Source organism: Meleagris gallopavo, chromosome 12 (assembly GCF_905368555.1).
Source record: "Meleagris gallopavo chromosome 12, MGAL_WU_HG_1.1, whole genome shotgun sequence".
In the NCBI taxonomy this organism is placed as follows: Eukaryota; Metazoa; Chordata; class Aves; order Galliformes; family Phasianidae; genus Meleagris; species Meleagris gallopavo.
In genome coordinates, this window is record NC_139415.1 from 3,402,114 (window position 1) to 3,423,494 (window position 21,381).

The following is a 21,381-nucleotide window of genomic DNA, read 5'->3' on the forward strand; positions in this document are numbered from 1 at the left end:
CATCTTCTCCCATAACCAAAGGGCTACTTAATAGAGAGTATTGCATAAAATACTTCTGCCAGAAGAGTAATCTTGAATTCTGAGAAAGCCAGGACAAAGTGAAGTACCAAAGACCAGAAGTATCTGAAGCGCAATCAGTAATGTATTGCACTACTCTGACGTATAAATACATCAGGGTGTAACACCTGGGTAAGACTCATACAATGCCACAAGAACAACAAGCTTCTCTCTTCCACAGCACCAGAAATCAGGGGCCCTGGATTCTTCCACTCAGGACTTCTCTCTAACAGCAGAACTGTAGCACGTTACAGCTTTTAGGCTTTGCTCTATTTCAGTTTTGTTTCTGAATTGAAAAGCCCTCCAAACATTCAAAAGCTATCATCAGACACCATGGAATCCTCCACCACGACATCTGCCTCTGGAAGAGCGACATCTCCCAGGTGTGCTCTCACTGTGCCCACAACCCCTACATCTCACCAAATCAATGCATTAACGCTACTTATAAAGTCCCCAACACACTGAGGAAGGACCCAGACACTCTCTGAATCGCAGAGACTTCTCAGAGGAGTGCTGTTTGAACTCTGGGGCATTTCAATAGATTGGGAAGCACGGAACGCACACACGCTTCCACTTTGGACTAGGGAAGATTTGCAAGCAAACTAAGAAAAAAAAATATTTGCTATCTAGCACAGGCCACAGCATCTGCATCACAGAGATTACAGTATTTACTTTTCCATGGCAGAGAGCCAGAAAAAGTCACAGGAAACACATGTTTCTTCTGTACAGTTTAAGTTCATAAACCTTTCTTAGTCTTTCTGCTTGGAAACCAAACTATGCAAATAACACGAAAACTACTTCCACCAACATTTCAGTTTCAGTTTCTTTGCTTCGGAAACTTTTTTTCTGCTTGTGATGAAACTGTGATTCTGTTCTGGAAATCCTGTCCTATTTCTAAGGAACAATATAGGGATTATTGACGCGGGAGAAAGAAACCTAATGAATTTCTAGATTCCTGCACACACAGTCTCTAAAGGCACAACATATAAGAAACAAGATGTACATGATCAGCCAAACCTCTTCCACCTGCTCCTCGGTGATGAAAAGGCATTTGTAGATATGCACAGTATCACTCATACAATGACCAAAACACATGTACTAAATATGCATAGAGAACAGAAATCCCATTTAAATGATGCAATACTGTCAGCCTACCCAAAGCACGGGTAGTAAATACACCACTTACTTTTCCAAGTTCTGTAGATGCTCTCTGACCTTCTGCACCAGCCCCAGCTTGGTATCATTCACAACAAAGTCATCACAGCGGTAACTGCAAGAAGATTTATCAGAATGAAGAATATTTATCAGAAAAAGAAACATATTTATACATACAAGCTTTAAGTAAAAATACTAATCAATGTTAATCCAATTTCAGTGAAGTACTCCAGAGCAGTCATGTGGAAGCACTGCAGTGATTGAGTGAAAATTATGAGGAGGAGAGGGGAACACAACAGCTACAAACTGAGCCTGGTTCCCTCTGACCAGTGCCTTACAGCAAGAGATGGTCCGGGCAATATTTCATTACATGTTATTTATTTCTAGCTACTTCTTTATCAGAAAACAGAAGCATTACCTATCACTCAACTTAGTACACTGTTCCAGTTAAGCAAAAACTCCAACTTGCCGTGTAACCAAAAGCAGCAGTAGGCAACCCATAGAAGATTTATCAAAAGAGGAACAGATGTCAGTAAATAGAATATGAAGTTTTTTAAATCAACGTATAGCAGAAACCCATTTATTTGAAAAATAAAAAAAAAGTAAAACTATCACTAAAACCTCATGGGTTTGCCATCAAGAGCTGCTGAACTTATGTGCAGTGCTGGAGTTTCTGCCATGGAAAAAAGAGCAGGGAGGATGAACGAAGAGACATTGTGGTCTGTCCAGCTCACACCAGAGGGCTGTGGCAACTCATACCGTGGGCTACAGCCACAAATACCACTCCTTCTCTCACCATTTTTAATGTGCAGAAGCACAAACACGAAGAGAGTTGTGAGATGTTTCCAAGGCAGGAGTGCAAAAATAACTGAGCTAAAAAAACAAACAAGCAAAAGCTGATCCCCCACTGCCTCCAGATGAGCGCAAGGAGGAAAAGCAAAACGGTCTCTCAGCAGAAACAAGGTTGAAAAGAACCAAGCCACAGCCAAATGATGCATAAAGGAATAAAATTAAAAAAAAAAAAAAAAAAAAAAAAAAAAAAAAAAAAAAAACCCACCAAAACAAAAAGCCAACTGCTTCCCTCTGGTGGAGATGTTCCTAGAAATGCAGGCTGTTGATGCTGCTCATTTGAGAGCTCACAGCCCAGCAACCAACCTAGCTCTGCACCAGCAGGATGTCAGCAGCTCCAGACCTGCTGTCTGTACATACACCACCAGCAAAAAAGTTAAACACACAAGCTTTAAGTAAAAATACCACAGCAGTGTTAAAGGTAGTAACAGTTCCTATGTAAACTATGTTCAGTAAAGGATGACAGCAATCAGCAAGTTCTGTGATCTTCTACAAAGTTTTCACATTTCCATGGGATGCCATGGATTCTGTTATCCATAGCTAGCTCTTCTAACTGTACAAAAAGGGAGAAGGAAAGACAAGACCCCTTAAAACTAAGGAACAAGAGCTGAAGCAGCATGGAACAGCCCAGGAACAGCATTTCACAGCATCTCACAAGGCCAGCCAACAAGTAGCTCACCAACAAGACAACCATATTAAGGCATGAGAAACAGGAAAGCAAGAAAAGACTTCACACCACATGCACCAGCTCACATGAGAGCAACGTGCATAAAATAAAAGAGCAGAGACCCAGTGTCCTCCTCAGCCTTGCACAAAGGCTGCTCAGCTCTGGGTGCCTGGTAGCTCTGTGGCATCCAATGCAGCTCTTGGGGTCGGCCTTTCTGTGGGGACAACCAGCTTACACTGGGCATCCTTAACAGCACAGCTCTCACTGCTCCCCTCCTTCTTTGGCAGCGACTCCACTATGAAATACATTCTCATCATCAATTGGAGCAGATCCATGCTTTGTAAACTAATGAAGCTATCTCAACTATCAGGCACAACTGGAATTTACAACATTCTTTGCTGTGTAAATCTGTGATGTAGTACAAAGGCAACAGTACTGCCAATGTTAATTCAAACACTGAACTCATCAAGGGATTGCAGAGTTGGGAAAGTAATGCCCTTCCCATGGCAAGGAGCCTGCAAAGCAGCACCCAGGATGTCTGGTTTCTTCAAGGGCTCTTTCATCTGCAAACAGAAACTTAATACAACTCTCAGAATTTCCAAACACTGAACACAGCAGCCGTAACTCTTAGATCTTAAATAAGGAATCCACAGAAGAGCTATTACTAGTGATGGATTTTTGAAAGCTTGACACAGTTAGTTTGGGAGGGGAAGAAGTTTGTGAATGTATTTCCCAGGCACACTTTAATTAGGACTGTTCACTTCTGTCAGCCATTTATGTTCGTGTACAGGGACTGAAAGCAGACAAGTTCACTGCAAGTCTCTAAGCCACCTTACTGCTGAACTAGAAGAGCTGGTTTCACATCTGCACACCTGGACTTCCACTCTGAAACGCAATTCCTGTTTATAGGGGACTGTTCTGGTTTTGGTGAGAATGATACAAAATTCAATAAACCACATTAGCTCCAACAGTTGCAGCATTTCATCTCCTTGGACTGAAAAGGAATGGCTGCAACAAACCCTGCACTGTGCTCTCGTGACTGCTGAAGAGAAGGATGGGATGAAATTAAATGCCTTATCATTCTAACAGCCTACACAGACACACTACTGCCACCACCCAGCTAAGGAACACAGCTACTGAGAATCCAAAGGATGAAAGCAGAACAGGAGTTTTCCACGCAGCTCAACGAAACTCCACAACTAAAAAGTAGAAGCGCTGCAGAAAAGCCTCTCTGTCACCTTTACAGAAGTAAAATGCAATTAATTAAGTCTTAGGATTGTATTTTCTTGACTTTCAAATTACTGAGGTTGCCCATACTGCTTTGCATAGAATACTGATTTTAAATAAAAGTTCCCTTGGAAGCAACATAATTGCATAAACATCCCAATATCTCATAGCTTCACATCTACACTAAAGAAGCTGGAAATAACATTTTAAAGTTCCATCTTCAGTAGCTGGTTATGGCTGGAGCTCACCCAACCATTTCCTCCAGTGGCAAGCACTGGTTGACAGCAACCCTTACAGAACTGCCCAAAATACAGGGGCAGGCATTGGTCCAAACGTTTTCTGCTGTATCTTCTTACATCTAAGCTCACTCCATGGGGGAAAGAGGGAGGAATACATCTACATAGACACGTATTTATGTATGTATATACAGACACATGGTATATATACACACACACACATATATAAATGAGTGCAATACCAAATCCAGTAATTTGTTTTCTGACAACCAAAAGCCCCAAAATATTCTAACGAAAGCAAAGATATGCTGCTTCTGAAACTCGCTCAGCTTCACATTGGCACAGCAGACTTGTAATCTGCCAGGGAATTATATGCAAGAGGAAGTCCCCACGGCAAAGCTCTCTGCAATTAGTTCCAGTTCAGCCACTGATGACTCAGCCTTCTGCTTTGATTACAGCAGAAAACACATCACATGCTGAACTGCTCCTTCTGCCTTCTATTACAAATATGCTGTGAAACACCAGTGAGCTTCCAAAGAGGGTGCCCACCTCACAAACACATTCTGTTTCAATAGCAGGTCACTGTCCTCCGTTTGAGCACCATTTTTTGCAGTGCAAAAAATATCTAGGTTTGAGATGAGGTCAGCAGGGAGCTGTGCTGTGTACACACACCAAGCCTCTGCGAGTTCTGGCAGACCAGGCATACACTGTTTGTCAGTGGAGATATAATCAAGATTTCAAATATCTCACTAGAATTCCTGCATACGTTATTACTTTCAGTGTGACTAAAAAAAAAAAAAAAAAAAAAAAATCACAGCTCAGAATTCAGTTGTTAACAGCTTAATTGGGAAACTGGGATTAGCTTCCCACAGCTGTTCCAATGCTGCTAATACATGTGCATGTTACTACTTGGAAAAAATACGTTTTCACACAGGAATGGAGAAAACTGGTGGTCACTGATGTAAAATGTAGGAAAAGGCAAAGTCCCCATACATCATAAAGGCACTCCCATTTTACTTCCCTCTGAGTTTAACAACTCTATAGCTCCTGTCACTGCTACACACACTGCCCAAGTCATTTCTGAATTGCTCCAAGCAGAATTTCCTCAGGTGGAACACTTTAACTGTGGTTTTACTTGCAAGCAATAAAAACATTTGTTACAGAATTGTTCTTCATAAAATGGACACACAAACTTCAGCTGATAGACTTTTCCCCCATAAAGTACACAAAGATTTTCTGAACAAAACAGTACCCACCCGTGCAGCTCTGTAAGTAAGTAATTTTACAAGACAGTAACACTGACCTCCCTAAGATCTGTACTATTTATGTCCTGCACAAGCAGCCTAGGCTGTGCTTTTGTCAACAGAGCCACTTCCATGATTCTGCTATTTAATCTTGTCAGAGAACTTGATCCTGCTGCTTCCAAGCAGGATCCACCACTCTCCCAGACTCACACACAGCTCGTACCAACTTGCCATCTGAAAGAGGCCTTTTTTTCCCCAAAGTGAAGGAAAAAAAGCATATTGGAAACAAACAAACACACACACACACATTTGCACATCTCATATTCACATCTTTTACACAGGATCTATGGCATGTTACTTAACTTTCTGGTAATACAAATAAAGGATCCATGAAAGGCTCATCCATTAGATGAAAGGAGTAAAGTAACTGAACAGCAGCAATAAGAAGGCAGGTTCTAAACAAATCCAAACCACATATATATGTATATAACACATACATAACCCACATAATTATATTTACATCCAAAAGTTTGAACTAAGCTATTGAAGCACAGGAGTGCAGCCACAACCAATGCTACACAAGACACGCAAAAGCAGATGGTTATCTCATAACTTCCAAGCAGTCAGGTCTGGAAATCGAGAGATGAAATACATAATAACGTATATGATATAATGCTTCACAAGAGTCTAAAGTTTACAGCTTCCACTATGTAAAAGGCTGTCAAATTACTGCGTTGAAACTCTTACCAGTATGTACTGTAACTACTGCAATCCATACACACAGTATGCTGAACTTTTTCTTGTTTTTCTGTTTTCTTATGATTGGTCATAGGAATCTGTGCATCTTCATAATGCTTTTTGGCGTGGCCATTCACATATCTAAAATACAGGGAGAAAAAAAAGTGAGGCTTTGTAAACAATTATTTCACCAACATTTGGTGAACAAAGCAAAACGAAAACAACGAAATCAATCAGAACACATCACAACCTAACAAGCATGCAGTATCATATAAGCATTAAAACAGGCAATTCACCTACACGAAAACATCAGTCAACTTGATTTTTAATTTTTTTTTACCTGTTTACTCTCCCACTTTGTCCAAATCAGTCTTCATGTCCAAATCGCTGTCTTTATAGCAGCCACACACTGGCATCTCTGTACCTCTGTACCCAGGGCCAGCACAGGGGCCCTCACCAGGCCCATGCACTTCCACAACCAAGAAAAGCACTGTTCCTGTTTTCCACATTCATAATGTGGTTAGCTCTGCATGTTATTTTCCCATCTATTTTTCTTGGAGGTTTCCTTTGTTTTCCCACCCAGCACTCAATTCTTTTGTGATTACTTTAGCAGCATGGGTCACATAGGTGAGAAAAGAATCTAAAGTCCTACAGCTCTTTTGTTGGCACAGCGAGCATTCTCAAATCCAACATGTAAGATAACTCTCTAGAAAGTCAAGTCTTCAATTAATAAAGAAAAGTCATCACAAATGCAGGAGTCCTAAACATCAGCTGACAAATCATTAACTCTTAGAAGTGCATGGCCAGACCAGAGGTGACTTCCACACCCCACACACTTCTTGCTTAATGCCAACTGCCAGGAATTCAGTACATCTCCACATGAAGGTTTTTCTGGTCTGGATTTGTTCTCACATGCAGGTACAAACAGTTCTGCTAATGCACTGCGCTGGTGAAGCCATGTGGCCAGGGACACTGCTGTGCTGGCAGAAACCAGAGCAGACAGTCGTGCTTACAGGAGGTGACTTTTTGGCTGACAGTGCAGATGACAGGTCTACAAAGCCACACTTCCACCAGAAATGTTCTGGTGTTGTAATTGGTTGGTAATGTTCCCAGTGGGACCTGGAGGATGTATTTCAACCTCACCACATTTAACGACAGTGTCGTTAAAAAGCTCACACATCAGACACTAAATGGTAGCACTGCCTACAGACTCAATATTTTATTCATCAAGAACATTTTTAGAGAAGCAGTTTTTCGACAGTTATCCTGACATATAAACAATAGCACTGACTGTCTCGTTCCCATAGAAATTCTTTGTGTGCTCCAGCTTATACAAAATCAGGTAGGTATGCTCTGAAGGAATCTGCAGAAGCCCGTACATACTATGATAACTGCTTTGTTCCAGAATTATACTACTGTACATTTACAGTACTTTCTGCCTAAGCTGGACACTTGCTTTTTTACTCCAAATAAGCTGTGCCCAACTTGGATTTGGGGGTTTCCATCTTAAATGGAACCTGACAACAGTCCACAGCGTTAGCTGCTCTCCAGACACCTTCATGGAATAACGGCTTGGGTTGGCAGGACCTCCAAGGGTCCAAGTCCCAGTGCCCAGCTGCAGGCAGGTTGCTAACTACCAACCAGGGACTGAGCTGACCGATCACATCCAGCACTCAGGTCTCTTTTGGACAGTAACTGCGCTGGGTACATTCTCTGGACTCTCAGAAGGTAGCAAAGAAGCATGCTTGATAAGTACACAGCATTACATAAAGCCAAGGAAGGCTTCCTTCAGGGAACAAAAGCATTCAGGAACCTCTTGAATTGCCTCAGCCAAGCAAGCAAGAAGCCTGACTGAACATGTTTCACACCAACACTTGATACCCACCTTCCACAATGGACACTGGAGCACGTCAGACAGACCCACGGGCTTTTATTTGACCGGCACACTACAAAAGACAGAAAAAGAAACAAGTGTCAAGGTTCTGCTATTACACTTACATAATCCACCTGGAGAACAGTTACACAGAACAGCAATCTGTTCATCAGCCCACACTGCAACCAGCAGACTGACTGCAGCACTGCTGCTAAGGCCCTCAGCCTTCTCTCTGGCCTGTTACAGCCCAATGAAGTTTTACATTTGTTGTTTGCATTCCATCTGTGTGAGGTTCTGTGCTGCATTTCAAATATCAGAAGCCCAAGTTGTAAAAACACTGGGAATACTTAAAGCATTTATTTTCATTTGTAATAAGGCAGCTCACTCAGCATAGAAAAAGCATAAAAGCAGAGTTCTTTACTTCTGTTTCACAAAGCCTGTTACACAAGAAGCCATTTCCACAAATGAGAAAGCCTGGCAATGTGCTCAGCAGCACACAGATTAAGTACTGTGTTACACATGAAGATACACGCCATTTCTGCAATAATTATGCCCATGCTGCATGCTGGTAAAGGCCCCATCCATAAGGATTTTGTCCTCTCAGCCATGCACACACAGCTGAATGCTTAAAAAGCAGTACAGGGCTGTGCTCTGCAAATAAGACATGAGAAAACCACCTTACCGATAATTTAAGTTTTTAGCTAAGTCTTCTAAGTCTAGAAAAGTGAAATTAACTTTGAAATTTTTAAGCAAAAGGTCTGGGTAAGAAGCAGGAGATATTAAAAACTGATGGAACACCACCCTAGGTGGAGACACACAAACTGCACACCCCAACTCCCACCCCAACCCAGCAGAGATGTCTCTACTATTCACGTTAACAGCAAAACCACCACAGAAAGTCATCTGTGTAGGCAGAACACAGAGAAACAACAAGGGAGATCAGCAGTTCCACCAGTCAGGTACAAACATCTGTGTTGGCCATTAACACACATATGTGCAGACGTATCACTGCACTTTTAAATAAACAGGTAACGTGATGAAGAAGGAAAAATAAGAGGTGCACTTGTGTAGGGGCAAAAAGCAGCAATAAAAAGATACCTCCAATTTCCCCAAAAATACAAGAGCATAAAATACCACCTAATTTTTCTACACATGATAAGTAACTGCCAGCCAAGGGCAGTTGAGGGAGAGAACAGGGTCAGTTTTGAACCAGAAGAGCAGTTAGGTATTTAAATGAGCTAATATACTTTTCCATCATCAGATTTTGCCTTTTTTAGTTAAAATCAGATTGGAAAAAACAAAAAACAAAAAAACCACGCTAACACTGCTTCCTGGAGAATTACTTTCTAGTTTGTACTTATTATGACAAATAGTGGTATTTTAATTCATGGGCCCAATCCATGGAATAAGGATTGTATTATGAGAAAAAAAGCACAATCACTTCTGCATGTTGTGAAACAGCTGTGCTTCCCCATCAGTGCCCCTTGGGCAGTGCTTTCAGCCCTTCAGTGAGGGCTGGAAGTTCCTTCAATTGCTGCAATTACTGTACTTGGGAAATCCATTTGCTCACACTGTCTCTGCTGTTGCTGGATTTTCGATAATGAATTCTCCCATTTCTCAAGCTGATGGTTCCCACAACTTGCTTTGGATAGCACAGAGGCAGGCAGAGCAGTTCTGCCATACTCTTCAGGTGTAAAAGGAAGAAGTTTGTCAAAATAGACAAAAAAGTTGATTATGAAAATCCAAATTTTACTCTGACAAACAAGAGAAAACAAAGGGGAGACCGTGGCCATCCCAGAACAAAACATGCAAAATGGATCACTGGTCTGACTTGATACTACTTCATTTCCCTGAATTACAGAAACTGAAAGGTAAAACATTAACCAGAAGGAAACAAAGATAAAAGCATTCACGTACTTAAACAGAGATATGGTATCAAATAGTTGCTTAAGTGCTGCATGAAAAACCAATCAAGTAAAAATCCATTTCCATCACCCTACATTTGCCTTGCCAGAAGCATGAAGCAGTCCTCCCAGGATGAAAACTCCAGCAGAGATGTCCCACCTGTTAACTAACATCCCTGCTGTCCCTATGTCATCATCATCTGTAGTTGGGATGGGTTTTGAACCTGGAAGCTCAGGAACCAGGCTGCAAACTATTCTTCATTTCCTCTACATACCAGACTACTGCAGTGTCACATTCAGGTGCTACGTAAGCACTGTGTGCACAGGGGGTGCTGAGCTACCCTGAGAGGGCTCCTCTTGCAGCACTCACAGAGTGCACGCTCCACACCAGGCCTGCAAACAAATCCACAAACTGCACACTGCCAAATAATAGTGTTTTCCACCCTTTACATCAGAAAATAGGGAAAAAATGGTTCACTTGTTTGCTTCAGCATTCAGGAGGAACTTTGCTCCAATTGCATCACATTAGAAGTGCGTAGTTTATCTTCTGCGCAAACATCTCCTCCCACAAAGAGCTCAAATAACATGGAAGTGACTCCCACGAAGATGAAACAGCAGTACTGCATTTCTGACCTACAGCTGCTCTGTTCCATGGGGATTTCTGTTCCAAGTTGCGTAACTCCTTTTTGAAGGTTTCTGAGACCGCATTCTGCATTTCTGATGCTGGCTCAGACACCTGCCCTCCCAGCCTGACTTTCTAGGTACAACTCACTCCAGACTCTGAAGCAGTTACTGTCCATTACTTGTTGTTAAGAAAGTAAGTTAGGCTGAAATTAGGCTTAATCATTAGCTAGGGCTCCAAAAAGACAGGTACAACAGAACACGCAGCAAGAGGACAGGAACTGCCCTGAGCTGCTTATAACCTAAATTAGGCTTTATCTGTAAAGAAAGCATGGGTTATTCCTTTCAAACATAGTGCTAACACGAAGGCACGTGGCTTCAGTGTGCAAACTCCTCCTCCATTCAGAGCACACTGCACCGCCCTGGAACATCACCCTTCAAACAGACTTCTAGTGCTAATTAAAACGAGGAGGAGGGCTGCACTTCACTAGCAGCCTCCAATTTGGAATAGTTTTGTCCAACACACACCTTAACAACATAAAAACCCATCTCTGTTTGTTACAGTTTATTTAGTACCATATGAGCAAGGGCACACCAGCAGCTTTCTGAACTGGAACCACCAGGGCCACATGCAGTGGTTCTCAGCTGCCCCACTCAGCTGTGCTTTAAGAACAGCCTGAGCTGTAAGGCTCTGACACGTCAAGAGAGAAAGGAGAACAAACCTGCAATGCCACAGGGCTGTTCAAAACAGAGCACTGTTTGCCACTGCACATTAATATTGGGTCATTCAGAAGGGCAAAAACTCTTTTTCCTCATGTAACAGGCAATGCAAATATCATCTTTTACAGAATGATCTAAACGAAACATGAATACCCCTCTGCCATACAGCCCACAAAGTCCTGTGTAAATGAAGAGCATCGATCCATCCCCCAGAGAGGGAACAATCAATCACCACAACATACAGACCCGTGTCTCACACAGCTGCTCCTCCCTGTCCCTTCAGCTTTCACTTCCCGTGAACCACGCTGACAAACAACGTTCACCAAGTTACATCAAGCAGAATGGCTGTGACACAGCCAACGAGGCTGGCACTCACACAGGGCCCCCACCCATCTTACCCTCACATGACCCAAACGTTACTCCCGAGCCCTGGCCACTTTTTTTCCTTGCAGAAAACAGACTCCGAGCACAGCCCTATGATGCAAGAAGGCTCCTGGCAAACCCTCTACTCCTGCAGAACAGAGCTGCAGTTTTCTCATGTAGGAAAGCTGCAAGTACGCAGAGGTGTACAAACAACCTAGGAAGCTAACAGTGCTGTTCAATAGCATGCGGCACCATTTAGAAGCTGGCAAAAGGAAGAATAGGATGAGCGGGAGGCAGGCAGGAAGCAGTTTCTGCAGGGCAGTGTCCCTGGAGCACAGCCCGCTGATCTGCCACAGCAAGAGCAAAACTGACCCAATGCAACTGCTGGAGGACACCCGTATCCCAGCTTCAATACAGTCCATATTATAGCGCTATGGAAAAGGCCACAAAACATCAGCACCATCAGAGCAGTATTCTGGTCCTCAAGAGCACAAATGGAAATGACAGTAGAGTCATTAAACTATTTCCAACACTGCATCCTTTACAAAAATGGCCTGGACTTTGTACTCTAAAGGAGTGGTACCGACACGAACATCTTCCTGCTACAACCAGGTGGTTAAATTACACCGGCATAATGGCCTGCAGAGAAACAGCTTCAGCCTCAATGGCCTCCCTCCAGTTCTGTGTTTGTTGACATAATAGCTCAGCCATACTGATAAAAGCTGGACTGGAAAAGGGCACTGTTCCCGCAGCCGGTATCTGCACCAGCAGCAATATTTACATAGCTGTGGTTGCCCTGGCATACTGATATCACGCTATGCAAACTGTCCCAGAAACAAGCACTTGGTCACACACACGTATATCTGCTATACATACGCAGCGTATTGCTGTGTGTGTGTCTGTGTAGACATACATGTGCATCTACTCCCAAAAATTTATGTGACAATGCTTTTTAGCATTCTAGAAAACTCAGGCTTGCTCTTCCTTTCCCATACTTACAAACCATTCTGCCTAACAACCCCTCCCTGCCCCAATTACCATTTTGCACCAAGGCATTATTATTCAGTCTTGCTCCAAAAAGATGCTGACCGATACTGCAAAAAGAGCTGGGCGGTTCCTATTAACACACCTAACAGCCCAGGCATGCGTGTCACCTCACCTGCAGACAAGGGTAAGATGTCCTAAAATTCAGCCCTCCACACACCAGCTTTCAGGGTGACTTGCCAAAACAGCTCTGAATTAACTGCCTAAAACTACTCAAATGCAATATATAACATAGAGTATCAGGTGTCTGAGAGAGGGAACTGCGAGAACCAGTATTCTAAGTACAACTGCTCCAGTCATCAGCCCATGAGAAACACCAAGGAGACAGCGTGCCAGCTGATGCTCTCACACGGGCTGGCACTGCAAAAAGACTCTGCCCACCCCCTGGTCTGCAGCTCTGCAATGCCCTCTGGAGTGGGTGAAACACACGAGGAACGTGATTTGCTGTGCACAATCTCCATTCGTGCACAAGGTGCGAATGCTTCAGGTTTAACAAGCTCACCTCCTGCCTCTGGCCTACCTGTAAGCACTGTGGCAACCCTGCCACTTCCTCCTGCTGCACACAGTGCTCGGTATGAGTAAGCAGTAAGCAGTTACTCCACAGTCCAGGGAAACAATGTGTGAGAAAGCCTTTTCCCAATGCAGCAAGCACAGCTCTAACCCTGCTGCAGCCTCTGTGGCAAGGAGCACACATGTTCTGCGCTCCAGATCCTCCAGATGAAACATCCAAACACTATGATTGAGACTGGAATTGAGGGTGTTCGACCTAAAATGCACATTAGAGCCATGTGCACTCTTGCTCTCCGACTCATGAACTCTGAAACCCACCACTCATACGACAGAACAGCTTCTAGGGGCACAAAGCAGAAGCCCTGCTCATCACAGAACATCAGTCAAGACTGCAGCTGACCTGGGTGTGTGCACCATCAGGCTCTTTGGAACTGACACAAGCCACATATCAGCTGAAGCAAAGAAGCCTTCAAAAGTACCCAAACACCAAGTTAAATGACCGTGGTGGTTGTTTTTGTGGGGGCCTGGGATGGGGCCAAACTGTATAGATCTGAAGGTACCAGCCCCACATACTAGGAACTGTAAGCTAGCCACTTCCAGATGAGCAATTGAGTAACGAAATCCAAGTGACTGAAACAGGAAAATGCTACAGGAGTGTTCTTCAACCCTCTAAGTAGATTAATGTTGCCTTCTAGACAGAAAAAAGCAGGAAAAAAAAGAGCATTCCAGGCTCTGAATACAAGTGATGTGTACTACTCCTTAGTTACAGGCCAGACGTTTTACTGCTTAGGTTTTAAAGAGTATTTCCACTTGTTTTCAAACCTAACTTCACATGAAGCTCTTCTTTCTGTCCTACCTCTAGCACCATTACAAGAAGTTCAGAAATGGACTGAACTCATTCAAAACTATCGATATTAGAAAAATACATTTTCTGCTTAAAAATCTTTCAGGAAAAGTTCACTTGATGTGATACTACTGGCCGTTTTAGAAGAACAGCATTCTATTGAAAATGAAATCAAACAGAAGGGAGATCATTTTTAACTAGATTATTTAAATGCTGCTTCTAAGTTAGCCAGCACCCAGAAGCCACAGGAAAATTTAAGAAAATATTAAATGTAATTACATCAAGTCAAACTAAGATAATTTAGAAGGAAGCTTTAGAAGGAAGCAAGGTTCCTGGCAGGCACTGCGAACAATCCAGGAACGCTAATCATTCTTTCAGCATTGCATACCCTTGTAAACAGACATGCAAGGAAGTCCTAACTGTGTCAAGTCTTCGCCTACCCGAAATCAAATCCAAAAGTACAGGAATTCAAAGAGACTCTAAAGATGATAAAAAGATGCTGCCCTTACCTTACAGCTATGGAAAAATAAGCAAACGTTTCTTCTGCTGCAGTCTTTCAGCCAAAACCAGAAAGACTGAGTATTTAGTGAGAAAATAAATAAGACATCTTGTGATAGCCTGAACTCATGGAATCAACTGCTATTTGTGCTCACGCGTAACAATAAATGCAGCATTTCTTCCCCTCCTCAGTGAACAAAAGCATTGCTCAGTCCCAAGTAAGGCATTTCACAGATGGTTGCAGGGGACCACTCTGCTACAGTGGTAAAACACTTCTAACTGGAACATACTAAAGAAGTGGATTAGAACATAAGAACATGGGTAGGTAAAGCATTTTTCATAGAACAAGCAGGCCACTGAAGGGTTCACCACGCTTCTAACACCGAGAATGTCTGTCAGAGTGCAACGTGATTAGCTCCAGCTGCATTTCATTCACCTCCCACATACATTACCCTCAACCATGAGGGCTACAGTTCAGCATTTTCAGTGCGCTGTTAGAATCCCACACTGAAAATCCTGCACTTTGGTAACCTCATGCTTTTCGATGCCTGTAAACTCGGTGCTGGAGAAGCAGATGGGTGGGAAAGGCAAACTTTCTGCATTCAATCCGTGCAAACAGACGCACCAGTTCCGAGGAAGTGGTTCAACAAGTTCAAGGAGAAAGGCTTCAGATCATGAACAGAACTGAGACACAGCACATGCTGTGCTTCCTCTGTTAGGGCGAAGGAAAAAGGTCACTTAGCACTACTGATCAGACCCAATTATTTAGTCTGTAAAGCAAAAGTACACGTCTAACAGTTTTTAATGCACAGGCTTTGATAATTAGTATTCACATTTAAATATAGACACACATATATACACTTACATGTATGAAAATTAAACACTAGCCTTCACAGGAAAACAGATATTGTTCTGTATTATAGCAGTAACATGCAAAAAAAAAAAAAGTGATTCAGTCTTTATGTTAGAGCAAGACAGAAATGAATTACACTAACAGTCATTCTCAGACAGCTGCCAGAAAAAGCACAGCAAAGCCAGAAGTATAATGTAATTGTCAAACCCTTAAGGAAAAGAATCTTCTTGAATCAGTCAGCAATCAATCTCAGGCCAAACGAGTCAAGCTGGGAGCAGGAGGGGAAAAAGGGGAAACAGCAAGAAGGCCTCTTGCTTTTCTTAGCTAATCTAGTTATGAATTTACTCATTTGTAGCACTTGCATTCAATTCCTATTTCCCCCATACTATGCAAAAAGACTCATTTCTACCCATCCCTTAGGGGGGAAAAACGCCCAGTGGGCAGAATATTACCAACTGGAAACTTTACAAACCAAACACAGGCAAATAAGTCCAAAAGGGCCATGGCAGTTCTGAGAATATGCACTTGTATTCTGACATGGACTCTCTGCACTCACACTGGATTCTAAATGGTACACACAACTCACCTTAAAAAAATAAATCAATACCTGCCCATCTGGTTCTGATGAAGACCCACCCCCAAGTCCAGCACCCTTCTGCTCCCAAGTGAAACAGCAGTCTGTTGCAACACTGCAAGGGGGAAAAGCCCAACTTTGGGAAGAATTATCTTATTTGGGCAGGCTGCCTGTGGTTAGTGGGACTGGATTCAAGTGTGTAATCAAACCTGTCAAAGGAATTTCATAGCTACATTTTCAAGATCCAAAACCAAACAAATATTCCAAAGGAGGGAAAAAAAAAAGCATTTCTTTGGCATACCAGTAGAGGTTGCTGAATGTGAAGTACATTTACCATGTCAGCTACGCTTCAAAAAGCCCTCCTATAAGAGGAAATGGAGGGCAAAAGTTCACATGGTCCCAATAACAAGGATACCATAAAGCAGTATTTGACCTGATATTATTCAGATTTACTCCATAAAAACAACTGTTTCTCTGATAATCTCAAAACACCTATCAGAAAAGCCTCAGCTAGCTTTCTGAATTTCTGAAGCAGCTGCACTTTCTAACCTTCATGGACTGCCATTATTTCGCATGGCCTTTAACCACTCTTCAGCTACCCGAAAGACATTTACTACCAACAAAACAGAAAGTGATGCAGGAACAGGTTACTAAAAGCAGCACAGACCAAGTGAGAAATGGCTCAAAGCTTTATTTCCCTCCAAACAACATCTGAAACTTTCACTACAAACCTCAGGCACAGATGCAACAACAAAAAATTCACTATTCTATTGGCCTCAGCACCTCACAGCCCTATGCCTGACTATCAGAAAAACAGAGCAACAATAATGCTCTGGGTCAGTTCTTTGTTTTGTTTTGTTTTCTGTTTGTTTTCTGCATTTTAAATTTTTTTTTTAACCATCTGCACATCTTGAAGGGATTAGGAGAGGCAGGTGAACATTATTGTCCTGATTACACTTAAACCAGCTGTGGTGAGATCTGAACTAACGTGTAGCTAAGGCAAGAGCATGCCAGGCTCAGTGCAGTCTGTCCTGCCCTCTCTATCCCACTTCCAGAACACCTCAGAGCATCCTGTCTCCTTACCAAGATGGTGCACTTGGAAGAGTTAATTTGGAATCCTCAGGAGTAAAATTTGTCCTTCAAAATTTAGCATCCAGATCCTCATGAAGATTAGAATTAGTTTCTAAACAAAGGCAATGGATTAGATGTTTGGATACTGCCTTTCTCTGGAGCAGTCTCTTTCATCAGCTAACATTCAAGTTTCGATTGGGATTTTGTTGAATAGAATAAAAGAAACTTTTCAAAAAAAAGCCTAGAAAACATGAAGCATCATCAATTCACATTGTTTTTTTGTTTGTTTGTTTTTTACTCATATGTGCTTTTAAAAATGCCAGTTGAAATCAAACACTCCTCTTTTCACATTGGAGAGGAAAACAAGGTCCAGCCTAAAAGACTGAAACCAAGACTCTGACTCCACCTCAATAAACATAAATCTTCCTAAAAAACCTGTCCCAAAGCACTGTGTTCTATCATAGAGATTATGATAGCTATTGTCCCATACATAAGCAACAGATTCAAATGGAAAAAAAAATGTTCACAGTTTTAATGAAAACAAGACTGAGTCTAAAACAATACAAGCCAAAGCTAATAAGCTTTTCTTGAAAACAGCCAGGGAATGAGCTTAAGGAGATGTAACAGCCTATAAAGTCTGAAAAATAACTAAGAAGCATTCCTGCATTGCATTAACCCGAAGAAATGGATGAAAGACTATTCAACCTCAGAACATGACTGAATAAAAGAGGTTAAAAAAAAAATAAAAAATCAAATGTGGTCTTTTCCAGGTCAAGCTCATTTTCCAGACATAGGAAAGATGAGAAAATCACCTTCATACACAGACCATTACATCTACAAGCTTACCCTGAGTCTGCATGCTGCTGACTGGTCATAGGAACAAGATCTACCTAGCCCTTCCACATTCAGCAAGTTCTCTTTCTTCCCAAATTCTGCTAAGAATGGAAAAAGAAACAAGGATCTCGAGTAACAAAAAGGAAAAAGCCAGACAAAAACCTCACAGAGATGGTGAAGAAGCACTAACAAGGAACTGGGATGGAAAGAGAACTAGTAATGGCTAAAGTCTGCACACCTGTGCTTTTGTGGTGCTTTTCTTGTGGCCCTGATAACAGCAGTCCAACAGCCTGGCAAACGCTCCAGCAAACCCCAACTCAGTGTAACTCATTCAATTGGAGGCATCACCTAAAGACCACAACAGTGGTGGGCTCTCCTACTCAGCCCAAAACATTTGCACTCACACAAACCAAGTGTTCAAGCGACATTTGGGGTAATTCTGATCTTAAAAAAAAAAAAAAAAAAAAAAAAAGCATTTTGAAAGTTACCTTAAAAAAAATGTTTACAATTCAGCATGCAGATTTCTATGATAATCAATCTGCTCCCTTGTACGTGCTTTCCTCCATAGTTTTTCTAGTCCCAGTGTCATTTGCAAATGCCACAACGTATGTTTCTGACCTACTGCAAAATTACAGCTCTCATTCAACAGAAATTAGAATGCAAGAAACAGATTTCAGGCAAGGACCTTTTGCTGTAGCAGGAAATACCACTCAGCAGCCAGAACTGCTCTTCGATAGCTAACAAAATTACACTACTGAAAAAAAGATATTCTGAAACACAAGTTTTAAATATGCTCCACAAGTGCAATTCTCCTGTAAAACTAATTCACTGGATCTCAGTCTCAGCAGACACAATTCCATCCGTCTATCACAGTTCTTCTAAAGAAATAACTTCAACTCCACAATCAGCCAACCGATGCGTTCAACTCAACCATGCAGAAAGAAGTTGACAAAATGCTTCAGACTTGCACAAGTGTGCTTAAAAGACTGCAGTCTTGCTTAGGTGAGGCACAGCTCCCTGTGGTTTCACGAGCCTATCAGAAGCTGTTGGGCAACACCACATCCGAGCTGTTCCAGAGTGCTTCTCATAGCTGCATGATTTGCACAACAGCACCGAAGGTGTGGCACATCACACTGACTGTGATGCTCCACAGCACTCTTGCCAACGCCTCCAGCTACTCTGCTTCCAACTTCAGCATTAGTCTCAGAAATGGAGTTGCGTGGAATTAGCAGACATCTGCACGCAGCGTGTCACTGCACTAATTTAAAGCAATTTTCAGTTTCTGTACCATTTCTAGTCCATATATTAATTTTGTCTCCTCTTAAATGCCCAATTACAGCAGCAGCAACAGCAGCCCTACCTCTGGATCTTCAAAAATGTGTTCTGTGCTCTTTTGACAGCCTTAAAGCTCCCAGAGCAAATGCACACTGCTTTCCGTATTGCTGTGCAGAGCACCCATGACAGGACTGAAAACTCAGGAAAACAGGCCTTCCTTCAAGGAAGTGCTTAAAACTCCAACTGCACACTGGTAACAGCAGCTCTTCAAAAGAGCACAGACCATTGCTCTTTAACCTGGAACAAAAAGACTCATACTCGACCAGCACACCTGCCATCAGTGCCTGACCTTTCTGCTTCCTCAGAGCCTCCTAAACAATGCTGCAGGTAGCTTCTCAGGGAACTGACTTAGGCCAAAAGAGTAATTCAGGCTGGTGTACATGCTCCTCAATTCCCTAACCTTGGTACAGCTGGCTTCCAAATACCAGCTTCCAATGCAGCACCATTCCACGGTACAATCATACACCTCCACATGATTCACAAGTGCATTCCTATTACCCTGCGCAGTACTGCTGCCATCAAGAGCATTCAGAGATGAGAGGAAGAGGTGAATCACAGACATCTGCCACTCACTCCGTGTGACAATTCCAGGCCCTCAAATCGCAGTCAAGATAGTGACAAAAATAGCCACTGTTGGTCTGAAGTGTGAACTCACTCTCCCACCCATGGGCAATGCCTTGCTATCAGTCACCAGCCAGCCATGCTTCCTGCATCGCTATCTTCACTTGTGCTCCTTTTCTGGAAAGGTCAGCAGTACTCAGAAGAGGACGGGCCGTGAGGTCTGAGTCATTCTGAGACAACGTGTGAGGTGTCGGATGCTGTATAATTACACACTGCACAAAATTACCTTTAAACATTTTTCTGCAGCTGAAGCAACAACATCAACAAAGAGAATCGAGTCCACAGAACCTTGGAAAACAGCATCAAAGGCAATGGGAAATGCATTACATTTTTACAATATATTTATGTCGCTTTACTTAGTTGTACGTTACCAAGTTCTGGTGAGTAAGAAGTTGCATTTATTGTGAACAGACAGAAACCAGTATCACGTATCTCTCAAAACTAATCTCACTGAAACAAGCACAGACAAGAAACAGAGAGCATTCTATACTTTTAGGAAGCCAACCTAACAACATACACCAGCAGCTGTAGCTCAGAAGGAATGCACTGCATTTTACCAGATGAATAAGAACACAAAATTCATTTCTGAAAATAATTATTTTTGCTTGCATTAAGCTGACACGAGCCTGCTGTTTGCCCATTACAGTGTTTGAGATTCAGTGCACCTACATTCTTTCTTACCTAGTAGTTCCCTACGCAAGCTCTGTGTGGCTCCTTAATGTGATGGATTTTATTAAAAGCACAGTGATGGGAGGCACTCCTTGAGGTACAGCATCATTACAGATCTGCTTGGTTCCCCGTGAGCCCAGCTCCCTCCTCCTGCCCCCAGACAGTGGCAAACCGCTGCATGCTCAGCAACCCCCTTCTGGGCAAACACCTCCGACTGACAGAGAAAACGCTGTTCTGACTGCTGACCTTTCTCCACTTGGGAGCATGCCCAGCAGGACCCTGTACCTGCAAACTGGCCTATTTTTGAAGCTGAGAAGCTCTATGAATAGCAAAGGATATGTTTTTAGTTAATCTACTTGAAGCTCTCCGCAGGGTGGTTCCCTACTGCCACGTGCTTCTGGATGACACCTTAGCTAACCCAACAGCCTTCAGACAACAGATGGAATTACTGAGTTAGGCGTCTCGCAAAGAACTTTTTAATAAAGAAACACAACAAAAAAGAACAAGTTTTCCTGCACTCCTTCCTTCCTTCAAACCACCCACGGGGATTATTCCCCTACGAAGCGTGCTCCCGCTGTAACCACAGCACTGCAGTGACGCTGCTGGTTCTGCCACAGGAAGCAGCAGCACCACACCTCGGCTCCAGGAAGCTGCCACCGCGGGAGAGAACTCGAGCAGCACACTTCCCACACTACAGCACAGATTCTGCTAGACAAAGGACAGCCACCTTTCCTTAAAAACGGGAACAACCTTAAAACGTAGCCAACACGTCCCTCCATCTGTCACTTCCACCCGCAGGGCTCTGCGTGCTGCCACGCACACAGCAGCGCGGTGCCGCTGCTCAGAGCGGACCCAGCCGCGACCACACACGCCG

The 21,381-nt window shown here is 42.8% G+C and overlaps 1 protein-coding gene across 2 annotated transcripts in view; it reads right to left on the bottom strand.

Annotated features, from left to right (window-relative positions):
- Window positions 1-21,381, bottom strand: part of USP3 (ubiquitin specific peptidase 3) — a 38,127-nt gene that overhangs the window by 14,706 nt on the left and 2,040 nt on the right. For both annotated transcript variants that reach the window (XM_085234210.1, XM_085234211.1), the window contains exons 2-4: window positions 8,059-8,119; window positions 6,183-6,314; window positions 1,244-1,327 (exon numbers count right to left, since the gene is read on the bottom strand). In XM_085234210.1, the coding sequence (XP_085090336.1) occupies window positions 1,244-1,327; window positions 6,183-6,314; window positions 8,059-8,119 (277 nt within the window). The remainder of the gene's footprint in view (window positions 1-1,243; window positions 1,328-6,182; window positions 6,315-8,058; window positions 8,120-21,381) is intronic.